Source organism: Arachis duranensis, chromosome 5 (genome assembly GCF_000817695.3).
Source record: "Arachis duranensis cultivar V14167 chromosome 5, aradu.V14167.gnm2.J7QH, whole genome shotgun sequence".
Classification (NCBI taxonomy): domain Eukaryota; kingdom Viridiplantae; phylum Streptophyta; class Magnoliopsida; order Fabales; family Fabaceae; genus Arachis; species Arachis duranensis.
Genome location: NC_029776.3, coordinates 14670497 through 14683905, shown reverse-complemented (window position 1 = coordinate 14683905; position 13409 = coordinate 14670497). Strand labels below are relative to the sequence as shown.

At 37.2% G+C, this 13409-nt stretch overlaps 1 protein-coding gene across 1 annotated transcript; it reads right to left on the bottom strand.

Annotated features, from left to right (window-relative positions):
* Positions 1–4525: 4525 nt before the first annotated feature.
* Positions 4526–12572, bottom strand: LOC107488279 (E4 SUMO-protein ligase PIAL2). Its single transcript, XM_016109007.3, has 16 exons — positions 12091–12572; positions 11730–11802; positions 11529–11594; positions 11210–11275; positions 11043–11125; positions 10718–10769; positions 10241–10306; positions 9511–9578; positions 9372–9420; positions 9194–9278; positions 9003–9104; positions 8454–8505; positions 7879–7930; positions 7502–7618; positions 6348–7247; positions 4526–5400 (listed from the first exon to the last, which is right to left on the bottom strand). Exons 1-16 carry the CDS (start codon positions 12282–12284, stop codon positions 4780–4782), a joined length of 2646 nt encoding a protein of 881 aa, XP_015964493.1. The 5' UTR covers positions 12285–12572; the 3' UTR covers positions 4526–4779.
* Between the last annotated feature and the right edge of the window lie 837 nt (positions 12573–13409).

Here is a 13409-nt window from a genome sequence, read left to right as displayed (position 1 = left end):
CGGTAGAAGGTAAAACTCCCACACTATGTATCCAATATTGTCCTAACAAAGCGTTATAACTCGCTTTCGAAGGGACCACCACAAAGAAGTATTTCGCTCAGACGAGCCAACCTTCACAGTCAGAGTTACCAACCCTCTGGCTGGAGTCGAAGCCCTACTGAAATCTGTCACAGCAATGTTTGTAGGGATTAAATGATCAGGATGCTTCCCTACCTTAATTAACATCCTTTCTGGCAACAAACTGATTGCAGCGCCACCATCAATCAGAACCTTATTCACTTTTATCCCACTTAAAGTAGTTGCTATATAAAGTGGGTGGAGATGAGACATCTGCTTTGCTGTAGGCCATAAGAAATAACCCGGCTCATCCTCAATCCGGATAAAGGAAAAGGCTTCCTCATCCTCTGAATCATAATCTGCATCAGGGTTGCCTTCATATTCCCCCAAATATTCGGTGGGAATGATCGAAATTGTCCCAACCATGTCATCATCACCCTCATCGAAGTATTCCTCATCCACATCAACATCTTTGTTTTTATCAATTCCAGAAGATTAGGCTATTGCCTTACCCTTTTCCATCTTAGCAGGCGATGGAATATCTTTAAGGTAAGTTTCTCCATCAGAAGGAAAAACAGTCCTAGAATGCACAGAAGGCGTTGCCCCCTTGCTTAATTCTTTGCCTGTCTCAATCGAAAGTTTCTTGTTCTGATTGAAACTTCTCCTTCCTCCTCTTTCTCGTGGGTAACCCCTAGCACGACCACGATAATAGGAATACTGATTCCGAGAAGGTGCTCGATGCCCCCACTGTGGATTACACCGATACAAATGATCACGTCTCTGGAACTCTTGGCAATTCCTAATCCACTGAACACCTATGGCCTGAGAATGGCTTAAAGGTGCAGATATATTCTCCTGAGGAGTTTTTGAACTAGAGCCCTCCATACGCCTGATTGGCTGCCTCTGGCGTGCTTGCTCTTCCCTATGAGCCAACACCTTCTTCATTCTTTCTTTTTCAAAGATTGCAACTACTTCAGCATCGAAAACAGCATTGCACCGCGGACACAGAGATACGTCCTGGTCTTTGATCTTTTGCTGAACCAAGAAGTCCAACAGACCATCCCCTGTTCTGGGGTATACTGATCTAACCTGTGACTAAAAATCATCAAGAGCTACATCAAAATCGTAGGACATCCCCACCATGTTTACTCCAAAGCATGGTTCAACATAATTGGCATCAACTTCGAAGGGATCCACATCAACCTTCATCTCTTTCTTGCCATCATCGAATTTCAATCGACCCTCCAGTATTGCTTCTTGAATGAAGTCCCTGAAACGGACACAACTGTTAGTCGAATGACTTGTTGCTTGATGAAATTTACAATAAGGCTTTCCTTTTAAATCTTTCACAGAAAGCAAAGTTCTATCCTTAGGCAAAACTAATTGTTTATCTTTAAGCAACACATCGAAAATCTGATCAGATTTCGAAATATCAAAACTCTATTTCTTTCCACTTTTCAGTTTTGAATCATTCGACTTTCCATTACTTGGCAATTTCTTCAACAAAGAACAAACATATGGAGGGCCTTTCTTAAGTTCGGCCAAATCGATTTCGGTTTCGAAATCGAATTCCTCCTCTGAAGACTCCATTGTCACATAAGCGACCTTTTCTTTTCGAGTAAAAGGTTTACTCTTCGATCTTTGTTCACTCCTATATTTTTCTTTTTCTTTTTTCATGAGTTCAGTTTGTCGAACCTTTTCAGCCAAATGGGCTAAATCAGGAATATGCACATTGAGCAATTTTCTGCGCATATAAAATCCTAATCCCATAGTTGCTATTTTCACCACCTCATTTTCGGGTAATGACACATAGCATCTACTCCTAGCGTTTTTGAAACGTATTAGATAATCATCGATAGTTTTACCATCTTCACGTTTCAAAGCCACTAAATCAGTAACTGCTACATTCATTTTCCCTCGATAAAATTGAGCGTGAAAAGCAGTTTCTAACTGATTCCATGTTGTGATCGAATTTGGTCTAAGATTCGAGAACCAAGTAAAGGCATTCTTCGTCAATGACGAAGGAAAATTTTTCATTTGCAAATTTTCATCATTAGCTAAATTCCCAATCTCGGCCAAATAACGAGCAACACGTTCAATGGTTGATTCTCCAACTTCACCAGCAAATTTTGTAACTATTTTTGGACTTTTTACCCCTCTTAGCACTTCAACCATTTGAACATCTTGGGAAAAAGCAAACACAAAATGTGGTCGATTCATAAAACCAACATTAAACCCAACTCGATTTAAAACTTCTTCCACAATTCTAGTAACTTGATAACGTTCACCACCACGATTAGCACGTAATCCGGCTAGAACGTTATCAGCATTTTGACCTCGGGGAACTACATAAGGGTTTTCTTGATCTAAAACATTGTTTTCATGTTGAAAAGCATTTTCTACTCCTTCGTTGTTTCCATGATATTATGCCTTTCACCATCATCATAATCAATAATTCGAGCAATCCTTTCGACTTATCTAGCAAGACGCTCGAATTTTGACTCATGATCAGCCATCATGGGATTTAGAATTGTGGTCATTTGCTGAGTCAACAAATTGACTAAGTCATGGTGATTTTTCTCTACTTGTTGTCGATACACTGCCATTGAATTAGCAACATTCGAAGTAGAGCTCACATTATAATCACGAGAATATTCATAATATTGTTGTAGGTTTTGAGTATTATTCACTCTATTTGAATTTCCAAAGCGGATAGGTGAAATAAAACTACCCACCGGAGGAGTATAACCAGGAGGAAGGCCATAAGGGGGCCAACCAGCGGTTAATGGAGGTTGATAAGGTGGCGTAGGGCCACGTGACGAATATTACGTCCAGCATTTCCAGTTTGAATAAATGTAACAGCTATACTTTCGGTTGCAATTGCAGCATCCGAACGTGAAGACACGTCAACCTGTTGCATAGATACTGGTATACTATCATTAGTGGATGAACCACCATTCACAGTCGATATCTCATCAGCCATGTAAATGATTTTTCCACTTCGTAATCGCATACACTAAGTAATACTGGAAAATATTTTTGACACACTTCAATTTAAAACTGTCCCACTGAGCGTGCCAATTTGTTTTGTCGATTTTTAGCAAATCGATGGTGGTTCGATATCTAATAGTCTGGGAGCGAAACCTACTCCTCTTTGCAGGTACCAGTTTTCTAGAAGTGCATCAGAGCGCCTTCGATTAGACGAGTAATGGGATGAAAAATGAATTAAAACTTATAAAGCAATAAGAGAAACAAATAAAATAAGATTTTTAAAAGAAGATGTACTGAAATCGAAAAAGACTGTGTAAAAATTAAAAGAAAACAGTAAAATGCCTTCAATTGGATTAAAGGGCTTTGACATGAAAATTAAAAGTGCAGAAATGTAAGTTGAACAAGGAAAATAATGAACACTTGGAAAATAAATTTACTTGAAATGTAAAGTTTACATAAAGATAAATTGAAAGAGTGAAAAGATGGAAGGAACCCTAGAGAAAAGTAACTCGATCGCAGACTCAGGAATTTCTTGGGATGTGAGTGTGCTTGAGTATTTTTTCTGAGTAAAAGTTCCAACCCTTATTCCCTAATATTTCTTGGTATTTATAGGCTAATTTTACATAACTGACAATTAATTCCTAATTAATTACAATTAAATACAGAATTACAAATTTGAAATACAATCCTTCTTGGTAACCGTTCCCGCCGCATGATTGTAGACATTCCCGATGATTTCCTCGTGCGATAGAAGCCACTAACTCTCCCTCTTCTATGACTATTCGAACAGCTCATCGAAGGCTTGCTCGATTTCCCGAATCGAATCTCCTATTCGATTAGGCCTATTCGACTGACTCATTCCGAATCAACTCACTCTTATCGAAAATATTTTCGATCAACACAAATATTACATTGGCTCCCTATACTTTCTCTTTTAAATTATATCTATACGCCTATAGTTTTTGGAACAAAATGTTCCATGTCCGTACAACGGTTTAGGGTTCCAATACTGTATGTTTAGCCAACACCAGGGCTCTTGCAGGAAACCAACTTAAAATATATAGGGCTAACATTACCCAATAGTCCAATATCGGGCTAACATTACCCAATACCCATCATAAATTTCGAATCAAACAGATGAAAAATTGAAAGCACTCCATTCAAAATAGGATTAAATTTTTTGTAGAGGCTGTAATGTTATATTACACCTCCTGAATGTTACAACAATGTAATATTAAAAGCTGTCGTTCAGTTAAAAAGAGGTGGTGACAAATATACCTATTAAGGTGATGATAATTTTTTCCCTAATTGTTTAAACAATCCATTTTACTCATTGACGATAAAATTCGTATTAATCTGCCGAAAATGCCACTCATGCCCATAAATTAGCATCATTCCTGCATAAAAGTGGTGACCATGCCATTACCGAAAGCTCTATCTATTCTTGAATGCCACAAGAATTTTTGGAAGTGCAAAATACTCCAAGCGAGATAATTCTTCTTTCACTATATGTTAATTCAAATCCCCATATTTCATGTGGGTTCATTATCAAAATGCCTTAAAATTAATATATACTTAGATTTCACCACGTATTGAAAATTCTATTCCCCATACTTGTTTACATGATAACTCAATTTCCCAAATAGATTACCGTATTTTTCAGTCTTAGCTCTGAATCTATTCAGCTGCAGATCCCCCGAACCTTCCAGCAAGTAAAACCTTCAAAAAATATTACGCGTTCGAAGGATGGTTATGAGCATTTCTGTTGTTTGCAATAAGCACATCAAGTGGTAAACCTGTTGGTCGGAAAGGCGGCGGACCTTGTGGCCTTTGGAGTGGCTGGGAACCATGCGGCCTTGAACCTTGAACTGGCAGGGGACTTTGTAGGTGTTGCCTTGAAGCTGGAACTGGTTGAGTACCTTGTGGTCTTGTATTCTGAACCAACTGCGTTGGTGCAATTATACGCTCCCTAACCTCATCAGAATATGGACGACCTGTAAGACTTCCACGCATTCGTTGAGTGGGGCGCCAGTTCTGCTCCGATTGCAAATTGAGTAAATCATCAGGCCTAGAAACCGACTGTGGTGTTACACTTCCTCTTTGATCTCTGGAAACCTGTCCAATAGCATTAGCTCTAGTTTGTTGGCTATTTGCAGTAGTTCCAGTGGACTGAGCAACTGAACCACCTTGCTGAATGTGAGACCGCTGGATATTTGTTCGCATTACTGGGTGTGCCCTTGAACTCAGAGATTGGCTCAGGTGAGGATTGCTCAATTCACCCAATCCCACCCATGGCCTGTTTGAGTTTGGCAACTGATTTGGTGCAGGGTTATTAGGTGGTGGCACTCGGTTCTGAGTTCAATGAAAAGTAAAATAAAAGCAAACATGACGTGAGTATAAGAACTTTTAAGTAATGCATATAAAGGCAAGTTTCTTCTAATGATATCCAACTTAGATTAAAGATGAAGCATATTGCAGGCACTGATGAGTATCAAAATATAATAAATAAAGAATAAATAATCTCGCCAAAAGCACAGTATGGACTTAAAATAGTTGGAGAAAAATGCAACCAAAATAGGACATAAATCTTTAGAGTTTCAATTCACATCTTAAATAATTTCTTAAGCAATAATTGCTGGTAGTTAAGAACTACATACATCTATTTGAAAAGTTTTGTAACGTGAGAAAAGAATTTTATTCCATTAAGAAATAATTTATTTTTATTTGAAACTCAATTCCATGGTTATGAATGATTTTAACATATAAGTAGAATTGAATTCAATTTTGTAATTCGAATGACTTCTAAATGAGTTAAATTCTCTTCTCTTTTTTTTTTTTTTACAATTTAACCCTTGATAAAACCATTTTCATTAAATATTCATTCTTCGGCCAAATCAATTTTCTGACTTACCAAATACTGAAGTGGAATTGAGTCCCCAAGACAGGAATATAAGGGGTTTGTATTGTTTAGATGGGTAACTTATGATAAATGGGGTGGTTTGTTATGGAATCCATCTTATTCCACAAAAATCCTACTATTTTATTCCCTTCAATTTGGTGTGTGTAGTGTGTTAGCCCATTCTATCCAAAAAAATGGTGTGAAAAAATAACACCACTCTCCGTTGCACTCCCTTGAACTTCTATCGATCCAAACAGATATATTACAAAACAAGATAAAACAGGTGACCAGTAGAGTCATTTAAACTGAGGATTAGCACTTGTAACAACAGAGAAGAGAGTTGGTATACATCCCAAAAACAGCATGCCTGATAAAAGTAAAATAAATAAATATATCGAACCTGTGTTGCTGAATGATGCGGCAATCCCAATGAACTTGCACCTGACATCTGGGGCAGATTCATTTGGGATCGTGAAAAATGTTGTTGCCTTTCTGTATCAGTCAGTATGGGATTGGCTGCAGTGGCTGTATGGGACAAAGGAACATGAGTAGTGGCAGGGGAACTGCTGGGTAGCGAGGAATTCAAAGTATTTCCCAAACTTTGCTCTCGTCCAGATATTGAAGATGGGGCTGCAAGGGCCTGAACTGCTACTGGAGTCCTATTAACATGTCTGGGTATTGAGGCTGACCTTCCATACTCATTAACAGACGAATTCATATAAATAAGCTGCAAATTAGTTGGTGCAGAAACTTGATTATGCACAAGAGAATTCACAGCACTGTTATTGTCATGACTGTTAGATCCCTGATTAAAGGCAGGAGAAACAGAGTCAGGCAGAACAGGATTCTCAGAGATACCCAATGATGGGGTATCTGACCTACCAAAGACAAGATCAAGTCCAGCCCAAAATTCATCGTCTATATGAGAAGCAACATTTTGATCAACGTCAGTGGAGTTTAGACCTAAAGAAGTTGAACTTTGGTTAACAAACTGAGTCTCAGCAGATCCCGGGACAGGTTTCGTATCTTCAAGTTCAATAGTGTCCATTATGTCCATGCAATCATCATCATTGGTGAGGTCAAAAATGTTAGAAACTATATTATTAGGGGAGCAAGTAGATTCTTGCAATTCAACTGGCTTCTTTTCCCCATTGTGGGCCTTATTCTGCGTCTTATCCACATTATGATCCTCTTCGAAGACCGTCTTATCCACATTATGATCCTTTTCAAAGACCGCCTTCCACGATCCATCACCAAGAACAATCACTTCCAGAATATTCTCCCCAACATCTTTCAGTATCTGTAGTATTAAAAAAACGGAGGAAAAGGGTGAGAGTTTTACTTTTCAACTCCACTTCTGCCTTTATGTTATCCTTGGGGTCAATTTGGTGTACTCTCAAAAGTGAAAATTTTAGGGATTACTGGATAAGATCAATATGCAAAAGTAATCACCAAATTTTTCACCAACTTTACCGTGACAGTAGACTGACTATACAAGTGAGAAGATAAACAAAAGTAACCAGATTGAAAGACTCGAGGACTAAATTTACTTGCCTCAACCATGTTCCGATCAAGACGAATATCTTCATAGCTGACATGCTGATTACAATGAGGGCAGCGCCACCATGGCCTCCTTGAATTCATATTGATGAAATTATCAAAATCAAAACACTACAGAGAAAGGGACAACAGATATATGTAAGAGGCTATTAATTGCATAAACATTTAAGCAAAATTTAGAAGTTCTTAATTGTGCAAACGAAAACATTACAAACAACATACCAAAGAAAGGCATAAGTTGCAGTTAAATAACACTTTATTGCATAAAACAGAATTCAAAAGCCACATTTACTACTTATTATAAGCAAAAAAACTAGGAAACACCCTCTGGATTCTCCATCTTCTGTGATGCTAAAGGAGGAAACTATCACCTGGAAATGTTTGCATGAGCACCCTTTAACTGGAGTCTTGATACGTGCAAAGCTGTTTGGCAAAAATGAGGAACACAAGAATATGTACGAGTTTTCATAAATAAAAAAGTAAAAACATGTTAAGAAGAGAAGCATTAGCATAAAGAAAGTAAGATCCCCATGTAATTTTGATCTGAAGCCTAACAGAAAAAACCATAATAGAGATGCTTGTTACTGGTTTAATAGTCAATGTTGATACTAAATTACTAGAGATGCTTGAACCATAGTTAACAAAACCAGTTGCAATTTTAGCTTAATGATCACAGAGGCCATGGACTAAGGTCCATAAAACTCAAGCCAATTCCATTGCAGAAAGGATCAAAGAGAGAGGAAATCAGAAGACGTTATATCTTCTAAAATGAAGAAGCCACTTCAAAGAACTTCTCAATTACAAGACTCTGAGAAGGAAGCTACCTTTAAGTATTTAACCAGACATTATTAAACCATCAATATGTTATTGATCAGTGTCAACTTCTTTCTATGAACCATAGTCACTGAAGTGGTTGGGGAAATGAACAGAGAAGATCACTGCATACCTTATCGGACAATTAAGTGAAATTCGTGATGCCCCCTCAATAAGATCTGAATCTAAAATAAAATAATCATAAAAAGTAAATAAAAAATAAGCTTAAGCACTAATCAATAAAACTAAGGGCTCGTTTGGGTGAGCTTCTAAGAAAATATCTTTTTTCAAAAGATCTTATAGAAAAATAAAAGTAATTTTATGTTTGGATATCTCATGCAAAAAGATCTTTTTATTTATCAATTATGTTTGGGTATAACCATATAAAAGTACGTTTTTGTTTATTTATTAAGTGAAAAACATCTTTTTTTTAAAGAAAAAAAATCTTTTAAAAAAAGATGTAAATTGTAACTTCTCAAAAAAGATGTTTTTTTTATTTTTCTATTGCTTTTACTTTTACTACTAGAAATTTACCAAACATGCTAAAAATAAAAAATATCTTTTTTCATTGAAAAATGGTATTTTTTATCTACTTAATAGCGCACAAACAAGCACTAAATAAATAAGAATGAGAAATAAAACACTTTTGGAGCATAAAGTTAATTGTAAATATCCTAATTACCTGTGTCAACTGAAGTAACAGCAGGCTGAACATAATCTTGAAGAACTGGATCCTCGGGTAAGGATACAAAACTCATATAGGCAACAATAACAACATAATGACCTTCACAATGAGAACGGTCAAGTAAGTTACACACGCTGAAAGTCAGGATGATAAGAAAGGAAAAGGAGACACTACTTTTACTTGCTTACCAGTGAACTGGCCTACAGCTTGAAGAAGATTCGTCCCATATTTAAGCATACCAGATACAGGAGTTGGCATCTGTGGGACAGTGTCCTAAGGAACGAAATGGCATAACAAGAAAATGAAATCACACCTTGAGAACAGACTAGAGTAAATTCTTTAGAATATAAGTGCAAATATACAGACCATGAAGACATTAGTCCTTCTATCTACTCCTTTTCCATTGAGCAGAAAACTACAATAAAGGCAAATTCAATCAGCATCAACTTTGAACTGCTCTACTCACTTTATAAATTTTAAAAAGAAAAATCAACAGCAACCATACTTCACTTGCTGAGGATTAATAAGGCATGCAGATGTCTCAACATTGTCAGTTTGTGCCACGAATAACCACTACAAGTTGAAAAATGTGAAACAAGTTAGGTTTCCAAAAAAGGATTCAAGGTGCATCCGAGTTACAAATATTATTGACATAACATGAAAACCAAGTTAACAACAAAGGGTGTGAAAGAAACTAAAATATACTAAAAACTTGGATCAAATAAGAAGCGTGATAATGGTTGTACATAAGAAGTCGACCAAGCAATCAAATGCCAAAAGATAGGAAGAAGAGGACCCAACCCAATATTTTCTTCCAAAAAAGAGAATAGCAAATGTAGAAAGGAATATATAAACAAAGGAATATATTTTCACCATCCAAAAGTTAGTTAGCATAGCTCAACTAACTATGACATGCGCTGGCTTACATCACCGGTTAAGAAATAACTAGGTATTGTATTAAACTATTAATCACCAATGACCACACTATGACAATTTTTATTTAGGAACCATAAAATCCTTGCCATCCCAAGAACTGAGGGCCTCACAAGTTTAGAGTTGCACCAGATTTTTCAAATAGGGCCAAGTGAAATTACAACCAAACTTTGAATTTTTTAAGAAACACACAATTCAGTTATATACAACAAGTAAGAATAGCTGACTCCTTTTGGCGGATTTGTTCAGGGCAATGTCACATGTACTATGCTTACACAAACAAGTCAACACAAAATGCTTACTATTCTTTCATGCTGAACATTCCTCTTGGTAATGTGAAAGTCAAGAGTATAAGCTCCATATCCGGGCTGCAATGCAGGTCAAAAATATGTTAGAGTTTGGGCAGCACTCTATAGAAACTAAACAATTAAGATAACACCATTTTTGGCTATTGTTTGGCAACTGAATTTTCTGAAAATAGATTTATCTAACAAATTTTTAGGTTGAAAACTAATTTTCCAACAAACATTTTAAGTTGACTTCATGATTTTATCTAATTGCTCGTCTCCCTACCTTATCATCATTCCATTTATCTTGTCAATAGTATATATCAAAAGCTAATCTTTAGGTTAGTTTTAAATCAAGCATTTGACTTTAAATCAGATCACTTTTATAAAGTCTACATATCCTGTTAAATTGGCTTTTCAAGTTGCCAAACAATCTTAAGCATGTTGTCAAAACAAAATAGTCAAATAGGAGCAGGATTGACAAGGCACAACCTTGGCTTCAAATGACACAAGTATTTGACCCAGTTTCATTTTTGGATAGAACCTGCATGGGAATCTATGTTATTGCATGTTGCATATATCAAATACAGTGAGAAACAATTTAAAGTGAAAAAACATATAAACTCAAATGCATTTTTCCATATCAAATGGCCCTTTGGTTGGTCCTAGTAAATAGGTAAAGCAGTGCAAGTAACATGAAACACATAAAGCAAAATATTTTGATTATCTGGGGTGGAAAAAGGGAGAAGGGGAAAAGAGGAAGTAGGTAAAACAGATGCAAGAGAAGATATGTAGTAAAAATTGCAAGGATCCTAACCTCTCCATTATTCTTGTTATTGTGGAATGGCTAGAACTAGGTCCAGCACTTATCTTCCCCGCATTACAAAATATCTTTGCTACCTACACTAAGAGATTGTCAGAAATGTGCAGATGACAACATTCCACGCAGCCCCAAGAAAAAACAGAGATAATATATTAGCAAACCTCATCAGCGATAGCAAGAAGCTCTTCCTTCTCTTTTGCTTGGAACCATCCGAGTTCACAGGCATTCTATGATAAAAGAAAGGGGAAAAATCAGTAAGAGCATAAATCTGGACATTTTAAAGAACACTTCTGGATGTATACAGAAGAGCTGGTACAAATCTAAATATTTGGCCACAGCCAACACCAGGTACTTGCCTAAAGACTGATTAATTGTTCTTTCAAAAAATTAAATACAGAGTGATTTATCATTAGCCACAGCTGATGGAAACTCCACAAATTACTCATAATTATTGACAACAACATGAAAAACTGGACATACCTTTACAGAGATCATAACAACCATTAAAGCTGCTTGTGACAGTTCGTCATTCTTCCGTTGATGAAACTGCACGGAAAAGGAAAAGCAAAGGCCACAAACCATCAAGCATAAAAAAATTGAGAAAATATGTCAGAATTTCTTTGTGCTTCCAACTGGCAACAAAGAAGGCATTGGTATTCCATGAAACAAAATTGAAATTACCAATCTCATCAATGCAGGGAGTTCTTTGGCCTTGGGTGAAATTTCCCCATTGGCAAGTGAATAATCAATACCTCTGCGTTTCAAAATAATAAATAGTTAGGGTAAGAGGAAAAACTGTACATTTGCAGTATCATGCCGTTCAAAGTTCAAACTCCATTATCTCCCTATTCGCGAAAAAGGGTTGAAGCTAAACCATGTAAAACTACTATATCAACAAATTTCAGTTCATCACCAAAACTCCAACATAAACCAGCTTCAATTACAGTTCCATAACAAAAAAAGCTAGGGCATTTCTAATGTACCACAATAAGAGTATCAGAGACGTGAAATATGAGTAAATGGAAGTGGAAGCGATAAAAACCTCGAGAGGGAGATGCATTGATTGTAGAAATCTAATGCGCCTAACTGGTTGTGGTTGCCATCATGAAGGTGCGCAGCCAAGCGCTCCATAACAGCCGTGATTCTTAAGTTGTTTATGAACGACGGTGAGGTTCTGGCGAGGACAGCGGTGTCCAGTGGCTGAAGAGGCGGTGTAGCGGTCGTACCGTTGCTCATCACCTAATATGCCCCTTATTTAAGTTATTGGGGTTTTCTTTTGGGTCTGTTTATGAATTAATACCCGACGCGCCACCGTGGGTCACGCACTTGTCGTTTTAGCTCTCCCGGCTGTTGGAGACTTGGAGTGTGGGAATTTGGGGAAGCCGTGAAAGAATAGAGAGAAAGAGGACGGGGGAGGGTGTTCACCGGAGAGGTGAGCTTCTGATTCAAAGTACGATCGTTTTCGTGCCCCCAAGGCTCCCTTTAGTTCACGTGTCAGAAAGGCTGAGACACAGATACAAAGACATAAATATTGAGAGAGGCACATATATAAAGACTCGGACATAAATATTGAGAGAGGCACATATATAAAGACTCGGTTAAAAAGTATCGTATTTGGTAATTATAATAGACAGAATACATATTATTTTAAAGAATAAATTACCAATTCTGTCATCGAATTATTAGAACGCTGACAAAAATAATCTCTATTTTATAACGAAAAAAATACACCTAAAATATTGAAAAATGCTACAAAAATATTCAACCGTAAATAAAAATCTATTTCGTTAACAGAGTTGGCTGAACTGTCAAACAGATTCCGTTATATCCTTCTTCTGCTTCTCCTTTATTCTCTCTCACTCCTTCGGTCCCTCCCTCCCCCAAATCTCCCCGAAAAAGCTTATGTCTTACCTTCTTCACTCTCACTCTGAATCCATGGCTGTTGCCTTCTGATCTTCTTTGTCTCACGCTGTCACACTCCACTCCCTACTCCTTTATTCTTCTCACTTTCACTTCTCCAACACACAAAACAGTTGCTCATCAACCCACGCAACTTTCTCTATCTTTAATGGTAGAATCTCGTTGTTGCGAATGCTACTTGCTCGCCGCCCCTGCCGTTGTCGTCAGAAGTGGATCTCACAGCTCCTTACCCTTTTCACTCTCTCAGCAGATCTCTCGATTTTTCCTCTCAGATTCGTCATCATTGTTGCTGCTTGCTCGCTGCCCCTCCATCGCTGTCAAAAATCTGTCTTGCAGCACCTTACTCTTCTCTCTCGCAGTAAGCCAGCACTGGACAGTCTCTCTCTCTCCAACTTCTCTCTTTGTCATTATTTCTCTTTGGATTCTATCTTTAATATATTA

Excerpts from the sequence above, each read along its gene's own strand:
- LOC107488279 (XM_016109007.3), bottom strand. The coding sequence starts at position 12,284 with ATGAGCAACGGTACGACCGCTACACCGCCTCTTCAGCCACTGGACACC. Across the intron at positions 11,276-11,528 it reads TTGTTATGATCTCTGTAAAG|AATGCCTGTGAACTCGGATG; the intron begins GTATGTCCAGTT and ends CTTTTATCATAG. Across the intron at positions 11,126-11,209 it reads TTCTTGCTATCGCTGATGAG|GTAGCAAAGATATTTTGTAA; the intron begins GTTTGCTAATAT and ends CTCTTAGTGTAG.